At 44.7% G+C, this 20,992-nt stretch overlaps 1 protein-coding gene across 1 annotated transcript in view; it reads left to right on the forward strand.

The window, feature by feature from the left end:
- The window catches only part of TBC1D22B (TBC1 domain family member 22B), a 1,162,021-nt gene that overhangs the window by 393,970 nt on the left and 747,059 nt on the right, over window positions 1–20,992 (forward strand). The window contains exon 4 of the mRNA XM_044076529.1: window positions 19,361–19,540. Within this exon, the coding sequence (XP_043932464.1) occupies window positions 19,361–19,540 (180 nt within the window). The remainder of the gene's footprint in view (window positions 1–19,360; window positions 19,541–20,992) is intronic.

Below are 20,992 nucleotides of genomic sequence, written 5' to 3' on the forward strand. Positions count from 1 at the left end.
CAAGAAGAGTCTCAGAGTTCTAGGCATTAATGGCTGTGGAACCTTTTATTATCTTCCATCCGGACAGGGTTTCCTCTAAGGACAAACCCAACATTTATGCCTAAGGTAGTGTCCAGTGTGGCTCTTAACTAAACCATTCATTTGCCTACTTTTTACCCAAACTCACAGAATAAAGGGGAGAGACTTCTGCATTCTTTGGACATACACAGACAGCTATGCTTCTACTTCGACAAAACTAAAGCTTTCAGAAAGACTGAGCAACTTTTAGTGGCATATGCTGCAGGATCACAAGGAAAGGCTATCTCAAAGCAGACTATTTCAAAATGGATAGGACACTGCATTCGTTTCTACTATTCACAACATGGCAAATCAGTGCCTAAGGGTATTAGGCCACATTCTACCAGGGCAGCAGCCTTCCTCAGAGGAGTACCAACCAAGGATATTTTGGAGGCTGCAACTTGGACTTCAGTGCACACTTTTACTAAGCACTACCACTTACCTCTTACTCTAAATCCAGAGCAGGCTTTGCCACTACAGTTCTGCAGGGCCTTATAGCCACTCCTAATTCTATTTAGACCCAGCCGCCCAACCTCAGCTTTGGGATTCAAACCAAGTGTAATGACTGCAACAGTGAAACACGACGAACATAGTACAGTTGTGTACCTACTATAAATGTATATGTTCGAGTGTATTCACTGTTGCAGTCCAGGTTACCCACCCACCACCCCCCTTTTCTTTGCTGGGACTTATCTGTACTTCTCTATTCTATACAACCTATGTGGTGTATTTGCTTGTAGATGGAAGGTATTGTTTATTTTAGTGCATGCTTTTATAAGCAATGTTTTTTAGCCTACCCTTTTTGAGGCACCTGACATCTGGGGCAAGAAAAACTGAAGAAAATGGCGTTGGCTGCATCTTTTATACCCCTAGCGCACTAATGTCAGGGAAGAGGTGATAGCAACCGACGCCGGACCAGGACTTTGGAATTCAGGCCGACTGTGGGTAGCCTGCCAGCAGGATAACCCCAAGTGTAATGACTGCAACAATGAATACACTCGAACATCTACATTTATGGTAGGTGCACAACTGTACTTTTGGGCACAGATCATGTCTGCAGTAGGCCTTCCAAAGGCTCTTACACCTCACAGTAGTTTCATTCCCCCAAAACAGGGGAACTCAAAGCCATAGGTTTTGAAAGCTTTTGGTTGCATTTGCCACCTTGTCCTCCCAAACACTGAACTACCTTACTAGCATTTTGAGTTTTCAGAGATGTGGCAAATGAATCACACCATGCTAGAAGAGGTACAAGATGGACCTTTGAAAGATATGTTACTGGTCCAAGCCAGTAGCAATTGTGAGCAAGTTATTGGAGTGCGGTATAGTTTTACAGAAGATACTGCCAGAGCAGTAGAATCTGGCATTGCCTTTTGCCAACACTCCAGACTGTACCTCGCTTATTATTCTTAGGCCACCATGGTAACTTCCTTAACTTCCCACTTCTGAAGACATCTGCTGTTTGGCTAAGAAGTAAGCTGCTGTCTGAAGTGTACAGAGGAACATGGTGAGAACTGTACTGCTGTAGGTGTAAATTGTTCACCCTCCATGGCATACCTTTAACAAGATGCAGAGGAGCCAATGCCACAAGTTTTGGTGAAGTGCACAGCAATGATTACCCATTAGAAGTAAAGTGGTAAGTAAGAAAGTCTTAAAGCTTCTATTAAAAAAAGCCATCCAGGTGGTTCCACCAGACCAGAGGGGTTTAGGACATTGCTTTGGATTTTTTGTGCCAAGACCAGAGGATCTTGGGTCTATTTTTAAATCTCAGTGGTCTAAGTAGCTTAACCAAGAAGAATCTTTTTTGATGGTCACAGTCCAGTCAGCCCTCCTGTTTTTTGACGCAAGAAAACTAGAGCTGTTGTTTGGACCACCAAAATGTTACTTTTGCATAAAGACTGCCAAGTATGTAGTCTGTGTGTTTTATTTGCACTTTTAGGTTAGAGATTGTCATTGCCAAGTCCAGTACCCTACACTTTGGTGTTCGCGTTTGCCCCCAGGGTGCTCACAGTAGTAGCAACTTGCCATACATTGCAGGGAGCCAATATTTTCCTCGTATCTAGATGACTGGCTCCTTGCTGTTCCCTCTTAAGGTGGTCTGGTTAACTGAAACAAGTCTGTGGCCTAGCTACTCAGTTATCTAGGAGTGACAGTGTACAAAGTCTCAATTACTGCTTTAGAGGGTGTACTTTAGATAGTACAATATGTTGAGCTTTTTTGCCTCACGATAGGATGTTATTCCTTTAAAACATATTTTCCTGAATTCTGTTAGTACAGACTGTTCCAGCGAAGACTTTGCTGAAAGCCTTTGGCTTCATGACAGCTTCCATTTTTATGCTTCTTCTGTCCAGTTTCAGATGTGGGTACTTCACTGGACTGTTAGTTGTCCCAGCTTTTTGATCCACTGTTCTGTCAGATGTGAATTTCCGAAGTCTGTTAAATGTACCTCAAGTATAGTTGGATCACTGTGCTGCAGTCAGGTTGTGTGCCCCCCCCCCCCCCCCCCCCGTAGCTCCATATCCCTCAGGCCACAGTTACCATAGTTACATGTGATGTACAGTGGAGGGGTGTCACTACATTGGCTATACTTCTCAGACAACCTGTTCTCCTTCTGTAGTCTCAGCTGCACATCATTTTCTTGGAAAAGCAAGGCAGTTGTACTGACCCTCTTCGTCTTTTATGACTTTGTGCCTTAGGAAGTAATTTCTGTTCAATGAAATCATCTTGCAATTGTCTGCTGTGTAAACAACCAGAGAGGAACAAGTAATTTCGCCTGTGTGTAAAAAGCTTGTGAAAATGCGACAGTGGGCCATCAACTTGCTCTGCTTTTTAGTAGTAAGAGACATCCCATCGGGAGACAGTTCTCTGTCGGATAGTCCAGGCCACTGTCTCCTTATGCCTCACAAATGGTGCTGAGCCCCTTGGTGACTGAGAGGTTTTTGTTTTTTTTTTGTCTCTGTAGCTTTTCCCTGTACAATATATTCTAGTGTATCAACTTATTTTCCTTTGATTCCCCCTTGTGGAGGGGAATTGGGGAAAGTTGACGTAATGTACAGATGGCCATACAAATTTCTTTATGCCCCCCCCATTTCCACTGATCAGCTTCATTCTAGGAGGCTGGACTTATTTAGAGCCAATATGAATTTAATAGCTCCTCTGTGGTCCCAACAAATGTGGTTTCCTCTTCCAAAAGCTTTTTACTTCAAAAGGTTCTGTGTTTATTTTAAAACTGCTGTTTCATCCTTCAGGCAAGTTTCATCTCTCTCTTCTCATGCTTAAACTGTCAGTCTGGAATTTTTAGGTCCATTAATCTGTAAAGAGCTTACAATGTCCTTCTATATCACTGTTGCAGTATTCTTTACCTTGGGGATCTCCTGCCAAGGATAGACCAATGTCTGGCCAGTTTACCAAAGCCTTTAGATCTTGTATGTGCTATACATCACATGTATTGCTCCCTGTTCAGGACACAGGACATAGGGCATAAAGGTGATGTACAAATGCAGTTAGCCAGAACTTCTGTGCCGCCAGTTCGAACGACATCTTCGCTCATTGGTCTGAACACTCTTTGCTGTGATGAATACCTAGTCAACAGATATGTGCCCCATTGGGGATTTTTTCCCTTTTCTTTTGGTCTTGTTCTCTTTTGGTTATCTACAGTTTGTCGTCCAGTAAGGGAAATGTCACTGTCTTTTTTTTTTTGTTTGTGTGTTTCCCATGATCATATATTGTGTAGCATTTCTAAAGCGTTTGTGCTTAAGACTCTTAGAAGTTGGTTGTCTTCCCTGGCCTTCTATCGCGAGAACCAGAGGCTTAAACTGTTAGCCCAAGGTAGCATGGTAGAATCTTTTAACCCTGAGGTACCATTAAGTAAGAAGAAGTCCAAGAAATCTGGGCTGGATTCTTTGGCTATCCAGCCTCCACTGGACATTTTTCTAGAAGCAAGTGATATGTCTGTAGGCTGTCAGATTCCTATACAGTGATCCCATCAGATGTTGGCATTGATCCTTCTTTTCCCACTTCCCCTGTAGCTTTGCAGGCATCTGCTCCGGACATTGAGGGGGAACTGCAGTTGATTATCTTGGAGGGCCCTAGAGGGATTCCACAGATTCCGGTCAGGGAAGAGGTTTTCGGTACTCTTATTGAATCTTGTCAAGGTCAGAACCTCCAGTGTTAGGGCTGGCGGCCCTACCATGAAAAAGCAGAAAACTAAGAATATTTTTTAATGCCCTAAGGATTCTCAAAGGGAATGGCAGGAGTTTACTCAGGGCCCATTTAATGTCTTAATGACCCTGAAGCCCTCCCAAGGAATTTCTGAGCCTACTCCCTCTTGGATTTCAACTCCTTCCAAATGGACTAGGGAACTGGATTCCTCAGATGAAGATTCAGAGTCTGATGAGTGGTCCTTGTCTTAATGTTCAAGATGCCTTTGGCTTATGGTTCTGATGAAGAAGAGTCCATTAGTCTTGAGTCTTCTTTTGAGGAATTGTTCTTTGGAGACAGTATAGTTAAAATGATGGAATAATTCTTCTCAAGTGTCTGATATCCAGAAAAGGTATCTCTCCTCCAAAGTGTGTGGGGTTCACTATCAACTTTCAAATGTCTGTCCTAACGCGCTCACAGGATCATGTGCATCTGGGTTGCAGGATTCAGGCAGTGCCAGTGTTGACCTCTGTTCCACCTCCAAAAATTCTGTCCTTGACTGCTTTCTTTCAGTGTTATCATCTTCTACCTGCTATTCTTGCCAGAGAGCCTCTTCAAGCCCTGGGATTCATGGCCTCTTCTCTTCCAAAGTTCCGTCTTGACAAAGTGCATATATGAAAGCTTCAGTGGTACCTCAAGTCAGTTTGGTTTCAGCATTGCAACCCTCTGGATTCAGTATGCCTCTCCTTCCTTGTATAAAGTAGGAATTAGAGTGGTGCATTCCACGACTTTCCCTCAGCTTAAGCTTTCCTTTCAGCCTCCGGTCCCTTCTCAAGAACTGTTCACTGACCCTTCAGACATGGAAAAAAGGGCCTTCCTGTAGCCACCTGAAAGTTCAAGGTCTCTGGCTTCCCATCAGAAGTCAGACTATATCAGCATCAGAGATGAGGACTCTGATTCTAGCCCTTCATGCTTTTCACCCCATGCTGTCTTCAGGCCTCCTGAATGTTTACACAGACACCATAGTGATGTGGTACGTCAACAAGCAGGGGGGCTCTAAGTCTTACCTTCTGTGCAGGCTGGCTCTTCAAGCCTGGGGTCTGTCTCTCAGTTGTTAGTTAACTCTTCAGGCATTGTATATTCCTTCAGAGCACAATCAAGTGGCAGACTCTTTGAGCAGGTCCAAAACACAGGGTCATGAATGGATGCTTCAGAGACGTGTTTCTGGACATAGTCAGTAGGGTATTCTCAGGTAGATCTTTTTGCCTTCCTTATGAACAGGCAGCATCTTGTTTTCTGCTCCAGAGTGCTGTGGTATCTGGTATGGAAGACAGACACCCATTCCTTTCCTTGAAATGGAATGTTTCTCTATGCCTTCCCTCTCCTTTTCCTACTTCCAAGAGTCCTGCAGAAGATTCAGCTGGACTCTCCCAAAATCTTGCTAGCGACTCCCTTTTGGCCAAGATGCCATTAGTTTCCCCCTCTTAATGCATCTGTCCAGGGGCAGTCACCACAAATTACCTCATTGGTTGGACCTCCTCACACAGGACAAGGGGTCACTCATCCATCCTTACTTGTCCACTGTTCAACTCACACTATGTGTCATAGGGTTTTGATCCATTTTAGGCACCTCTTTTCTGATGATGTGCTCAGGGATTTACAGGAGGCAGAAAAAAGCTCCAACCAGAAAGTCTTATTTGTCCAAATGGAAAAGATTTTCTATCTGGTGCCATGCTTATAACAGGGGCCCTTTTTCAGTGGGAGTCCCTCTGGTTCTCTCTTGTTTGTGTGAGTTGCTCCAGTCTGGCTTAGCCTATCCTTCTGTAAAGGCCCATCTGTCAGCTAAACTGGCTGTCTGCCGTTGAATCCTCCTTTGGCTTCTCGCTTAGAAGTCAAATAGTTTCTAAATGGTGTCTTGCTTCTTAGGCCCCAAAAAAGCCTATTTCTCCTCCTTGGAACCTTAATTTTGTTTTAGGGAAAATTGACACAGGCTCCTTTTGAGCCTGCGGGTGCAGCTTCTCTGCAACATTATACCTGGAAAACTGTCTTATTACTTTCTATTTCTTCTACTTAGAGAGTTCCTGAGCTTCAGGCCCTTCTTGCCATCCCTCCTTTTAGTTTTTCACAGGGACAGGACGTCCCTTCATACTAATCCTTCTTTTATGCTCAGGGTCGTTAACGAGTTGTCTCTAAATCAGATAGTACAACTCCCCTCCTTTTTTTCCTTCTCCTCAGTCTGCTAGTGAGAGAGTCCTTCATACCTTGAATTTGTATAGATAGGTCAGGTATTTTTTTGGATAAAACTAGGAACGTTTGTAAATATGACAGTTTCATTTCATCCCAGGACATTGGGTTTGGCTGTTTCCTAAGCAGACCATCCCCTCCTGGATTTCTAAGGCCATTTATTTTTGTTATTCTTTTCATGGTAAGTGTCTGTCTACTTCAGTTAGAGTGCACTCCACTAAGACTGTTGTCTCTTCTGGTGCTTCCGTCAAGGGGATTGGACACCAGTTACATCCTTGAAGTTGCTGCTTGGTCTTCAATACATACCTTTACTAAGCGTTATAAATTGGATATAGTTTCTAAAGCCATAGCAGGTTTTGCTAGAGCCATTCTGCATGAGTTCGTTGAGGGCTCTTCCTAGTCTTCCACCTCCCATTCCTTTTCTTGAGCTTTTGTACTCTTCATAAAGTGAAGAATATTGCAACAGTGATATAGGACAGTTATGTAAAATCTTACTGTAATAGTATATGTCCTTCTCTTAACTGTTGCAGTATTCACTCCCTTCCTTCTCCTCCTATATTTTTCTTTTGGGTTTTCTTTGGTTTCCCTCTTGGCTGAAGAGTCTACCTTTTCCATCTACATTTTCTCCTTCTGGGAGTGCATAGCCTCCTTTGTCCTGTGAAGACTGTTTTCTTCTGGAGCAATTCATTTCTGGGTAACTGCGTTTTTACATCACCTTTAATGCCCTGCTCCCTGAATGGGTAGCTTAATATATGACGTACGACGCATAAAAGATCTTAAGGCTTTGGTATACTGGCCAGACGGTGGGCTATCCTTGGCAGGAGGTCCCTGTCCCTCAGCCCTCTCTCATAGATGATAAGCAGGCGGGGTATTTCTTTTTGATGATTCTTACATCTCAACAACTTACTACAAAATGGTAGTCAGGCTCGCATGTGGTCAGTATTTATACACTTGTGCAAGCCCTTTGATAGCTTCTTAAAGATACATACACACACATTGATGTACACCCTCCCTCTTAAAAACAATATTAGAGTTAGACATGCATTATTATAGACATTAGAAACTAACACAATGTTCATGTCCAAGTTGTTGTGTATCTGTTATGTGGTCTGGAGATATGACCAGATCTCGTAACATAACAGTGTGAACTGAATTTAGGAATAGGGACAGTCTTCAGTGAGCAACTCGTATCAGGAACTTCTAGATTCGCCACAGGCACTGGAATATTCTCTGGAACTTCCTCTGGAATTGGAATACCAGACAACTCACTCCGTGATGGTCTTTTGCACAGGCTATGTGCTATGGAATAGGCTTGGACATCCGTCTCAAATGTTTCTGATTCCGCCTAAACTCTGCTCCTTGTGATTCCACAATGTATGATCTCTGCTCTGGGCAAATATTCTTCATGACACCAATGCACTTATAACCTTTGGAAGTTTGTATCCTTACCACTTCTCCTTCTTGTAATGGACTGAGTGGCTTGCTGGTCTTATCATAGTAGGACTTCTGGGTTAAACGCCTCTTCAACAGATTGGCTTTCACTGACCTGTTGTTCTTGATGCATGGAACCAACAATTGACTCCTGATTGGTAATGAGTTTCTGGTTTGTCTCAACAGAAGTCTGTGAGCAGGTGAACCAAGATGTTTATCACGAGGAATGTTAGAGATTAAGGACAACATCACTGTTGTCTCATTTTGACCTCTGTAGTAACTGTTTTGCACTTTGAAGCGCACATTCTGCCAAACCATTTGACTGCGGATACTCTGGGCTACTTGTGACATGAGTAAAGTCCCATTCTTCAGCCAGTCTTTTGAACTGTTGGCTTGTAAACTGCATGCCATTGTCAGAAATAACTTTATGTGGACTACCATGGACTGCAGAATGATGCTTCATCTTAGTAATGACATAACTGGATGCTAGGTTAGGAAGTAGGTCAATCTCGAACCAATTGAAGTAAGACTCTACTAGTACCAAATAATGTTGACCATTCTACTCGAAAATGTCAGTGGCTACTGTCGACCTAGGTAGTTCAGGAATCTGGTTAAGCTGAAGTGGTTCCTGCTGTTGATGTGGCTTTGTACTGTTGAACATGGAGCAAGATAATGTCTTGTGACATAGAAGGCCAGAATATTAGACCTCTCACCCTTTTTTTGGTAGAGTCAGTTCCTGGATGACCACAATGCAAGATAGTAATGTACTCTTGTTGAAAGGACTTTGGAATAATTACTTTCGGACCTTTCATAATGATACCTTTATCAGACAAAATCTCATCTCTGTATGGAAAATGAGGTTGTACTTCTTGGGGTAAACTAGATTGCTTTGACGGCCATCCTTGATTGATAAAATGGTTGAGCCTTTGTAAAACTGGATCTGTGGCTATGTGATTTCTCAGCTCATCAAGACATGTGGAGGAAAAATTTCTCACTTCCATTACTTCAAAGTCAAGGCTCTCACTCTCATGCTGTTCAGTGGTGTTTCTGGGCGATCTGGGCAATCTACAGCAAGATAAAGAAGTTTGCCTTTCTTGTAAACAAGAGTGAAATTATACTTTTGCAATCTCAACATCATGTGTTGCAGTCTGGCTGGAGCTGAATGCATAGACTTTCTTACGATAGTGACTAGAGGTTGGTGGTCTGTTTTCTGATCTGGATAGGTCTACCATAAACTATCTTGGAACTTTAGAACATACAAACACAATTGCCAAATGCAGAGTTCTTGATCTGTGCATAATGCATTTTAGGTTGGGTAAGAGTTCTCAGTGCATAGGCAACAAGTTGACCCTCTTGTAGAATGACTGCAGCAAGACCAAATTTCGAAGCATCACACAGAAGTGTAACTGGCTTGTGAACATCATAATATCTGAGAGTTGGTGAACTTAGCAATTCCCTGTTTCAGGACATCAAATTCTCTTTGGTGTTGCTTTAACCAAGACCAGGATACATCTTTGTATCAGCTTTCTAAGCGGTGCTGAAAGTTGGCTTAAGTCTGGAATGAACTTGCCTAGATAGTTAACCATGCCAAGAAAATGTTCCAGGGCTTGAACATTGTTTGGAGCTGGCATCTTGAGAATGGCTGCTTGTTTTGAAAAGTCTGATTGTAAGCCTGAACTGGTAAATAAATGACCAGCATAAGTGACCTCTTGTAGCCTGAATTTGCATTTCTGTTCACTTGATGTGCCCTTTCCAGAACATTTCTGAGGTTTCTGTCATGCTCAGCTTCACCATTACTTCCCACTAGTATGTTGTCTACTGTAATAGCACAAGGATACCTAGAAAAAATTGATCAATTACACATTGCAAGATTTTACTTGCAGAATTTATCCCAAATGGAATTCTCAAAAATCTGTGAGCCTTTGGATTTACAAAACCTTTTGAAATTATTCAATTTATTGCATTTGTGGCATTGCTGACCAAAAGCTAAACATTTCTTCCTTTTAGATTCATGATTTCCACCACAATTACGACAGTTGGCAATGAAACGGGGCAAGCACGCACCATCGACCTTATGCCTGTTTGCTGACTCACTCCTATGCTTCACTGAGACTGTCTCCGTGGGATCTGACAACATCCCTGGTTGCATCCTACATGAACTCAGGCATGAGCTCTCAGTTCCATTAGGCACAATATTCAACTAAAGCCTGAGCACTGGCTTTGTCCCAGCCGAATGGAGGACAACCACTGTCATCCCTCTACACAAAGGTGGAGCGTCCAATGACCCAGGCAATTATAGACCCATCAGCCTAACTAGCCTGATCTGCAAGGCCATGGAACGCATTGTCATGGACCTTATAAACAAGAACATTGGCAACCTCCAAAACACTTGACCCCACACAGTTTGGTTTTTGTTAAAGAGAGATCATGCCTATTAAACTTGGTCAACTTTTTCAAAACAGTCACCAAAGCCATGGACGAAGGGAAGATGGTGTACACCGCCTACCTTGACCTAGCCAATTCAACACTATTCCCCACTCGAGCATAATAGATAAACTCTCCCCACTAGACATCAACCTGTATGTTACCAGATGAGTAGCTAACTGGCTCACTGATAGAACCCAGTTGGTCAGAATAGGGGAAGCCACCTCTAGTAGTAGACCCGTAATGAGTGGTGTGCCCCAAGGATCGGTCTTGGGGCTTCTACTGTTTGGGATATACTTTTCTGAGGTGCAAGCCAAAACCAGTGATCTGTGGCTGACCAAGTTTGCAGATTACTGCAAGCTGGGCACGGTCTTAAATTCCCCTAGTGATGTGAACATCCTCCAAGAGGGCCTTACCCAAATTAATGACTGGTGCCAGGAGCATGGCCTCAAACTGAATGCCAAGAAATGCATCATTATCCCCTTTGGGGAAGATGGTGTCCCCACCAATTGTCACATTAATAACCGTGTACTAAGCATGCAAGCAGTCATGAGGGATCTGGGCACCCAGGTTGATAGTAACCTGATCTTTGACCACCATATTGCCTCCGTTGTATGGAAGGCTTTCTACATGGCCCACCTCATAAATAAGGGTATTTCATCCAGGAACAAGGAGGTCATAACATCCCTGTACTCCTCCCTTATCAGACCCGTTATCGAGTACAGTGTCCCCTTCGGCATGTACCTTACCAAGCACATGCAGCAGCTGCAGATACTACAGAGGTTCCTGACCAGGAAAATACAGGGTCTCAAACACCTGTCCTATATACAAATAGGGTGAAAGCCCTGTCCCTCTACTCACTCTCATACAGACTGTTCAGAGGTGACCTGTGTCTGGCATACAACGCCATCTCAGACCCAGCCTTGATGGAGTTGCTGCATATCCATAAATAAAAATCCACTCAGGCAACCCACACGCAAGGCCTAAACCTGGTCTGTGACACTAATAGAACTTGTTGACGGGTTATATTGGTGTTCCAGAGACTCCCCCATCTGTTGAATAAACTCACTCTCCATGTTAAGCAGAGTACCTCTCTAGCCCTCTTTGAGGAACCTGGACGACTAAATGGGAAACAGAAAATATACCCCTGGGATCCCACCTGTGTCCCTGCTGGACAGGGGAAATGGGTGCTGACTTTGTGGGAACATGGGAAAAATTCTTGGCTTGACTTGTAAGGGCCTCTGGGCTAATAGCCTAGTATCATCCTGTAAACCTATGAACCTGTAGATGCCTTTGTACGGTCATCTTTATCAGAAAATGCAGCCTTTATAAAAATGTTGTATTCTTGCTCAAACACTGTCCAGTTCTCTGCAATGTTATTGTCAAACACAAGTGCTCTGGGTTTTCGAAATCCATCTGCCATGCCCACAAAGTATGCACAAACACACTGAAAATATGGCTCTTGAAATTATATATGAACAAACTGTTCTGTGAGCTTGTAATAACATTTAATCTGAAGTAGTTACTTCATTTGCTCTGCAACCTGTGGGTATCGGATCCGAGCCGGCAGCTTTCCAAGCTACAAGATCCGAGCTCCTAGCTCCTCCCCCTACCCATAATCCCCTATGTGCTACATTACCCCAGATTGTTTTTTGCTGCGGCTGAGGCAGCTACTTTTGAAGAGCTCCTTGGCTTTTTGGTGAGATTGAACCTTTTTCTTCTTTTTGTAAAAAAAAAAAATCTTTTCTTGTGTGAGAGTGTTTAGTTTTTTTCTGGGTTAGTTAGCGAAAGTGTAGTTAGTTAGGTACCTTTGTTCCCCCTTTCTAACTAGTTTTTTTCTGTTAGTTCCCGCCCTTCACCCTCTCCCCTCTTAGTGTTTGGGTGTGTTTTTTGGTGTGAGTGGTGTTATGGCTGAAGGGCCTAAGGCGGTGTTCTCAAAATGTACTGAGTGTGGCCATAAGCTTTCGCCGACGGATGGCCACACTCAGTGCGTTTTATGCTTGGGGGCGGCCCATTTGTCATCGGCCTGCACAATCTGCGCGGCCTTTAATCCCCGAGCTATTAGGGACAGGAAGAACAAGCTGATCCTGGCGGGCTTGTTGCCTCAGGAATCAGCTTCTTCTTCCTCCCCCTCTCAGGCACAGGCTGTCTCCACAGCCCTCGTGCCTTCTGGGCCCCCGACTCAACCTGGGACTCAACCTCCCTCTTTGAGTTTGAGTTCGGGGGATTCAGGTGCCTCCACTACAGTGGAGAAAAGACACAAAGACAAGGGACATAAGTCCCACAAAAGGCGGGCTGAGACTCAACCCTCAGCCCCGCCGTCTAAGCTGACTAGGTCTCCCTCGAGGGGCTACAGATCCTCCCCCTCTCGGCTCCGTTCACCTCGTTTTTCTCCGGAGCTGGAGGAGGAGGATCGGTTTCCCTCGAGGTCGTTGAGACGACCCTCCTGGCCCACCTCAACGACTTCAAGATCAACAAGAAGCCTCACTGAAGCAGATATGGATCGGATGATGCGCCGATTCATCCAGACCCAAATGCAGATGGGGGTGCTCTTGCCTCCCCCCCCCCCGTCTGGAGGGGTGGTCTGCCCAAAAACCTTCCGCAGATGAATCCGTGTTCCTGGATGCGTTTGAGGCAGGCCCTTCTACCTCCTAGGTGTCCCCCCCCCCCCGGCTGACCCCCTGGTAGACCTCATTACTACCAGGGCGTGGAAGGAGCCCGACACCGTGGAGCCTATCCCGAAGTGACCCGACAAGGTCCTTAGCCCCCCAGTGGATAGATTGTCTTGGGCCAAGGGAACCCCAGTGGATGTCATGCTGGTGGCGGCTGCCATCAAGAGAGAACTCGCGCAGGAGAGTTCTTCGGTTCACCCACCAGATAAGGAATCTCGAGCACTGGACCGCATTGGGAAGCAGATGTTTAGTTCAGCGACCTTTTCTGTAAGGGCGCTTAACTACATGGCACATACCATTAGGCTGCAACGGGACTTAATTAAGGAATATGCTGCAGCCCCCCCCGGAGTCCATGTCGGTCGAGGACAAAAAAGTTTTCTCGACTCGTATGGCCACTCTAAAATCCATCTCTAACACGTCCATGCATCTACTCTCCCATGCCACGGAGGGAGCCACTAGGGCCAGCGGAGCCGGGGTAGTCTTGCGACGTCACTCCTGGCTCCGTCTTTGCGATTTTGCGGATCCCTTCAAGGCGTCCTTCGCGAATGCACCCTTTGGATCTTCGCTCTTTGGCAAGACCGTTCGCGAGACGCTGGTCCAAAGCGAGAAGGATGGGAAGACGCTGTCTGCCATCGGGGTCCGCTTCTCTAATCCCCAACGATCCTTTTCTAGGAATCAGAGGGGCAAAAGAAGCTGTGGTTCTGTAAGTCCCAGCAATCCCATCCGGCTTCGGACCCCTCGTCCTCTAGAGGCAGAAGAGGACAAGGAAGACGCCGGCCCAGAGGCAGAGGGGGACCGCGTAACTTTGGGTTCAGGGAACCCTTCCCAGATAGACCCGCGCAGCAGCCCTGAGGGCTTACCCGGCTGTCCCTCTCTGAAGGCAGTCGGGGGGCGGTTGTTGGAGCACCTGTCAAACTGGGAGTCCATTACGACAGATCGATGGGTGCTCCGCATCATATCCAGAGGTTATACCATACCCTTCATAAACCACCCTCCCTCGACCAGACACCTCCCTGATGTTCCACCTGATCGAAGGGAGGCAGCAGCTTCAGAAATCCTGAAGTTGCTAGAAAAAAGAGCCATCCAGCCCGTCCCCCCAGACCAGTCCGGATCGGGTTATTACTCCAGGTTCTTTTTAGTGCCAAAAAAGACAGGGGGACCTCAGACCCATTCTAGACCTCTCCGCTTTGAACTTGTTCATTCCCAAAGAAACGTTCTGGATGGTCACCCTCCAATCTATTCTCCCCCTTCTGCGACAGAACGACTGGATGTGCTCGATAGACCTCAAGGATGCGTACTACCACATCTTGATGGACAGACGATCCAGAAGGTTTCTCCGCTTCCGGCTGGGAGCCAGTCATTACCAGTTCAGTGTTCTCCCGTTCGGCCTCACCTCAGCCCCCAGGGTGTTCACCAAGGTCATGGCAGTGGTTGCAGCCCACCTGAGACTTCAGGGCATTCAGGTCTTCCCGTACCTAGACGACTGGCTCCTTACCACCACCAACAGGCATCGGCTCTGCCTGGCAAGAGATCATGCTCTGACCCTTGCCCAGAGCTTAGGCATCTCTGTAAACCTCCAGAAATCCTCTCTTTGCCCCGTACAGGTCCTGGAGTTCATAGGGGCCAAGTTAGATACCCGCATTTCTCGAGCTATGCTAACTGCGGACAGGATAAACAGCTTGTCGTGTCAGGTGCTAATTCTTCTTCAAAGCCTGGCCCCGAAGGCGGAATTAGTTCTGAGGGCACTAGGATCTATGGCAGCAGCGATCAGTCTCGCCCTTCACGCGCGTCTGCGAATGAGGATTCTGCAGTGGACCCTTCAAGTTCAGTGGTCCCTGCTACTCCATCCATTGAATACTCCGATTCCCCTAAGCAGAGTTTGCAGGCACTACCTTCTTTGGTGGCTCCACGCCCCAGAGCTGAAGGAAGGGAGGCCTTTTGTTGTGTCCCCCCCCCCAAGCCACGCTGACCATGGACGCTTCTCGCCTCGGGTGGGGGGGGCATTGTTCGGGCAGAACCGTCCAAGGCACGTGGACTCCCCTGGAGACTGCTTTGCATATCAATGTCCTAGAGATGAGGGTGGTGCTTCTAGTGTTGCAAGCTCTCCACAACCTTCTACCTCTGGGGACTATTGCAATCCAGACAGACAACATGTCAGTGGTCTGGTACATAAACAAGCAAGGAGGAACCAGGTCCTACCCACTTTGCCGGGAGGCTATGAGAGTGTGGGAATGGGCGATATCCACCAACCGCTTTCTGGTAGCAACGCACGTTCCGGGTCGGTCCAACATTTTGGCGGACAAACTGAGCAGAGTGATTCTCACTCCGTACGAGTGGTCCCTCAATCCATCAGTTGCGAAGCAGATCTTCCACAAATGGGGTTTGCCTTGCTGCGATCTGTTTGCTTCTCCCTTAAACACAAAATGCAGTGAGTACTTTGCAATACTTCCCCCCGAAGGGGAGAATCCCAGAGACGCTCTAGTCCATGCTTGGCCGTCCGGTCTACTATATGCCTATCCACCCCTTCCGCTCATGACCAAGTTCATACAGAAAGCCCGTCGGTTGGGGAGCAGAGTTATCCTCATATACCCATTCTGGCCTCACCAAATCTGGTTCCCGTACCTGCGGTCTCGCAGTGTATCTCCGCCATGGATACTGGATCCCATTCCAGACCTGATTTCACATCCGGCGGGATTACAACCCCCGAACCTGGTGAACCTCAAGCTTGCGGCTTGGTTGCTCCAGTTCCACTGATGGCTAGGACTCCCGGTATCTCATCTCCTGTTAAGGCCATTCTAGTCACAGCACATAAGCCGACTACTAGGAAGATTTACTACAGCAAATGGAAACGTTTCTCTGTCTGGGCCAAAGATAGAGGCCTGGATCCATTTACAGTTCGTATTCCTACTATTCTAGACTTCCTGTCTCTGATATTCAGACAAGGAGCAAGTGCTTCAACAGTTAAGGTGCAATTGGCAGCCATCTCCCATTCCCATGTGGGAGACGGACTAGGATCTTTGGCTTCTACAAAATTATGTAAAACCTTCTTATGGGGCATTTTCCTCTTGAAGCCTCCGGTGAAAGTGGTGGTGCCTCCATGGGATTTGGCCTTGGTCTTACAAGCCTTGACAGGCCCACCCTTTGAACCTGCGGCTTCGGTTCCATTAAAGTTCTTGTCCTGGAAAACAGCCTTTTTGGTGGCCATTACTTCAGCCAAAAGGGTATCAGAACTTCAAGCCTTATGTATGAAGCATCCTTATCTCATTTTTCATAAGGATAGAGTGTTCCTCAGGACTAATCCGTCGTTCTTACTTAAGGTGGCTTTGGAGTCAAATATCAATCAATCAATAAACTTAACCCGTGTTCTTCCCAAACTTTCAGAATAAAGGAGAATACACATTGCATAAATTGGATGTGCACAGACAACTGCGTTTCTACCTGCACAGGACTAAGGATTTTCGCAAATTGGACCAGTTGTTTGTGTCATTTGCTAAATCAGCCATGGGTAAGGCCATTTCCAAAGTGACTGTAGCAAATTGGATTTGTCAATGCATAGTCCACAGGTACTTTTCTGCAGGCAAACCGGTTCCTACGGGAATTCGCGCTCACTCTACGAGGGCTGTGGCCACCTCTGCAGCCTTCTGGTCTAGGATCCCCTTGGATGACATATGCTCTGCAGCTGCCTGGTCCTCTTCACATACGTTTATTTCTCATTATAAGTTGGATATGGTATCGAGAGGTAGGGCTTCCTTTGGCTCTGCGGTGCTTCGGAATATCCTTCCATAGGCCGCCCAGGGTTTCTCCCTAGGTAGCTGGGGACTCTGTCCCACAGGTTGCAGAGCAAATGAAGTAACTACTTCAGATAAAGAAGTTATGTACTCACCATAACGTTCCATCTGAGTAGGTACTTCATTTGTCTGCAACCGACCCCCCCCTGCCATCCCCCGAACCTTTCGGGATTCCTGATCACAAAAGAGATCTTGTTCTGCTTTAGGACAGTTTATCTGGTGTCTTTCGAAGGTAGGAGTTGTGTAAGAGGCAAAAAATTCGATCTGAGGTAATGTAGCACATAGCAGGGGATTATGGGTAGGGGGGGAGGAGCTAGGAGCTCGGATCTTGTAGCTTGGAAAGCTGCCGGCTCGGATCTGAGATCAGATCCGATACCCACAGGTTGCAGACAAATGAAGTACCTACTCAGATGGAACGTTATGGTGAGTACATAACTTCTTTTTTGCACAATAAACTCTTTGAAATACTGTACTTTGCAAAATATGCTCTGTAATGGCTGTATTTTCCAAAATAACTTCACTGTAATACTGCACAAGCATGCGAACACTTCATACACTTATGATAACTGATATCTTTAATATGAAAATATGTGCTTGGCGAAAATGCAGTCGTTTCCTCTTATTTTATTTATTTTATGCAATTCGGACTTTATTTCAAACATTTTCCGTAGTAATTGAATATTTTTATCAATATCAGACATATCAGTTTATTCGAATATCGTTTAGAGTGTTCTGTATGCCTCGTTTCATATTTTGTGACTAAGAAATAGTTTGAGCAAGTTTTAATATCTGAAATTCGTTTCTGACCTGTTTTGCGAATTATACATGCAGTAGGAATGAATCCACTCCTTTATATTCCTCCAGTGCCAACTGGGTGCCTCTCAGACTTAAGTGGAAGAAACTGGAGCTCTTTCTGGCAACAGGTAATTTTGGACATCCTTCTTCTAACATCATGTCCCTTTAGATATGCCGCTTCTGACACCGTGCCACTCATCCCTCTCTAACCTAGATGAAGCTTACATCTCAATAGCTTACTACAAAATGGCAGTCAGGCTCACACGTACTCAGTATTTATACACTTGTGCAAGCCCTTGGATGGCTTCTTAAAGATATATACACACACCTTGATCTACAGTCCCTAAGTTGAAGAATACCGTAACATTGAAGAGAAGGACATCTGCTGTTATGGTAAGATTTTACACAACTGTAGTTTTTTTCTGAGAGGGTAGTCTCTTTGTTTCCCTTTTCAGATAACTTCTGACTGAAATATTTTCTGGAACAAATGGAGCTGCTGCTCTGGATTGGCAGCAAACAAAGGCACAGACTCACTTACATGTTCTGTTCTATTAGCCCTATTTTGTTTGTATGACATCTGAGTCAATACTGTGCCACTTCTCTGTTAAGCTACAATTAACAACCATCTTAAACTTTCATTCTGGACTGGACTTTACTTCCCTGGCCTTTCAAACCCTGTTAGTCTTGCTTACAAACTACATCCTTTCTAGGACCAACAGTAGAGATCATTTTTACTTTCCCACTTTTTGAAAATATTGCATTTTACAGATATAAAGTTCCTATCCTGGAAAACTATTTCTAGTTTAAGTCAGTTCTAAGAGGCTATCTAAACTGCAAGATGTGTCAGTTAAACCTGCTTACCTGATATTCCACTGAGAAACAATAGTACCAATAGTACCATTTAGAACAAACCCATTCTTCATGCTACAAGTTGCCTTATAATCAAATTTTAACCTGCCAATGAATCTGCCAATTTTCTTTTTCCCTGTGACTATTCTAACTCTGGTGAATGCCTTCTTTCTGCTACGGATGTCTACATACAGCTTATAATTTTTATGAAGAGAACAAGATCTTTCCTCAAAGATTGATTTGTAGGAATGTCTCATTCTTCCTAGATGTTAGCTAGTTGTATTGAATCCAGTTACAGGTACCAGCTTTCCATGCTTCACGCAAGTCTGACAGCTCATTCTGCTAGAATGATTCCAACTACTTTCATGTTTTCCATAATTCCACTGTTGACATTTGCATAGCCCTTACCTAGTCTTCCTGTACACATGTACAAAACAGTGGTTGCTGGATGTTATTTCCAGTTGCAGCTCCTCCTTTAAAAGCTCTCAGTGGTCCCCTGGACTGCAAGCCTAGTAACTACCTGTGAGTCCACCTGATGATGCAACACCCTGTTTAGGAAATTAAGTGACACATGTAAGGACAGAGACCTTCTCACTGTAAGTAGGATTCTTGAGCATTTGGAAAAGGGACTTCAAAGTAAACTGTCATGGAAGAAGAAGAATGAAAAATAAGAGGGTTTTGGTGGCAATTTTTTTTATTAATAAACATGGGGAAAATCTCCGCTGATAGGGCAGTAAAAAGAGTTGCTTTTTAAAGGCAAGCAGATATTGCTGTATCTTGCAATTTTTTGACGTAATAGTGTAATAGTTGACACTCATTCTGGAAAAATGCCTGATTTTCTGACATGTACAGCTGAACAGGCAAGTGTATTGCCTTCTCTGGGTTAGGGATGCCACTAGTTTTTGCATTTATAACTTGTAATTTGATCTTTGACTATTTGTTTTCTTTTTTATTCTGTTTCAGGTAATGCCATTGTGAGGGCTACACTCCAAAAACAGCAGTCACTCCCTCACCGGCCCGTTATTCCTCTGGTGGCTCGTATATCTGACCAGAATGCTTCTGGCACTCCACCAATGACAGTCCGGGAGAAGACCAGACTTGAAAAGTTCAAGCAGATTTTGTCATGTCCTAACACTGATTTTGGTGCGTATGTAGTGCTCCTGCAATGGAAGACTTCTGTCAAAGAATCAAGGGGGAGCAGGGCAAATGTTTAGTAAGGATAGTACAATATGTGTCAAAACAATCACTGCAATTGATAAATGTTTTATAGTTAAGAGGAAAGTATTCAGAAGTTGTTCGATGGTGTAATTATCAAGTATTCAGAAGTTGTTTGATGGTGTAATTATCAAGTATTCAGAAGTTGTTTGATGGTGTAATTATCAAAGAATCTAAGGGTAACAGGAAAGGAATAAAGAACTAAGGTCAGCAGAATGCCAAGGGGAAGGGGGTCGAGCATAAGAATAAACAAGGAAGAGGTGGGGCAGAAAAGTAATTAAGTATCAGGGGAGACACGGGCAGAAGGTATATGATACTAGACCCATGTTAGAAAGAGAAACATTCGGGAATCTGTTACAGTAAGCTAATTGTAAAAAGAATGAACTGTTGAGCTTGTCCTTAGAAGCCACTAGAAGCAAGGTAGTACTTAGAGAAAGAGTGTAGAAAAGTACTTATTTAGCAGTCATGTATAACAAGAAAGGATTGAGGGAGTCAGGGACATCAAATGGTCAGATGTTTAAGGGACAAGGACAACAGGAGAGCCAAGTTAGTCAACAGGGGTGCATTTACCCCTTAGGAAGCAGAGCCATTAAGAGGCACATCTGGAGTGGAAGGTACTCTTCTGTAACTGTTTAGGAGCAGTAAAGGTTTAACATGTTCAGAGACTGGAGTAGCAGGGTGTATTCAGGGAGAGAGACGACAGAGTATGTGTTTATTTGGGGAGTCATGGGTGGTGGTATAAGTTCCAAGAGTGACTGTTTTTAGGGTCATTTATTGAATATTTTAGGCAGTTTTTTCACCCAAGTAGTAGTTCGAGCAGTGTGGCCTAGGCTAAGGAAACAGCATACCATGAATTGAGTGCTGCTTCTGTGATATAATTGTAAAAGTGTGGTTATAAGATGGACACTAGTTTAAAACAGGTCTTTACACCGACTCATGCTGTCTGTAATCCACAGTACCATTCTCCCTCAGAGACCCATATAGCCTGGAGTTATCCTCTCCTTATGCTTTGTAACCCCTCAGTACTTTTCTCCCTCAGGTATTGGTCCCATCATTTGTTACTCACTACTCTCACTGTAATTGTCAGTGCCATTCTTTGTCATGAATATTCCTAACCCCGTGTTAATAATCATACTGTGCAACCTTCAGTGCCAGCCTCTTCTGTGACCTACTTATGTATTACTTTGTACTGTTTCTGTATTACTCTTTTTATACATTGTCCATCAGGAAGCTATTTTACCTCATATTACCCCCTTCTAATGCTGTGCTGTCTTCAGTATTGTTCTTCCTTTGGGACCTGTCTAGTCCTGTGTTAACCAGTTCATGCTGTGTTACTGTCAGTGCCATGGGATGATCTCTGTGTAGCCCTGTATTGCTCCC

Source organism: Protopterus annectens, chromosome 7.part0, assembly GCF_019279795.1.
Source record: "Protopterus annectens isolate FY-2018-M chromosome 7.part0, PAN1.0, whole genome shotgun sequence".
NCBI lineage: Eukaryota > Metazoa > Chordata > Ceratodontiformes > Protopteridae > Protopterus > Protopterus annectens.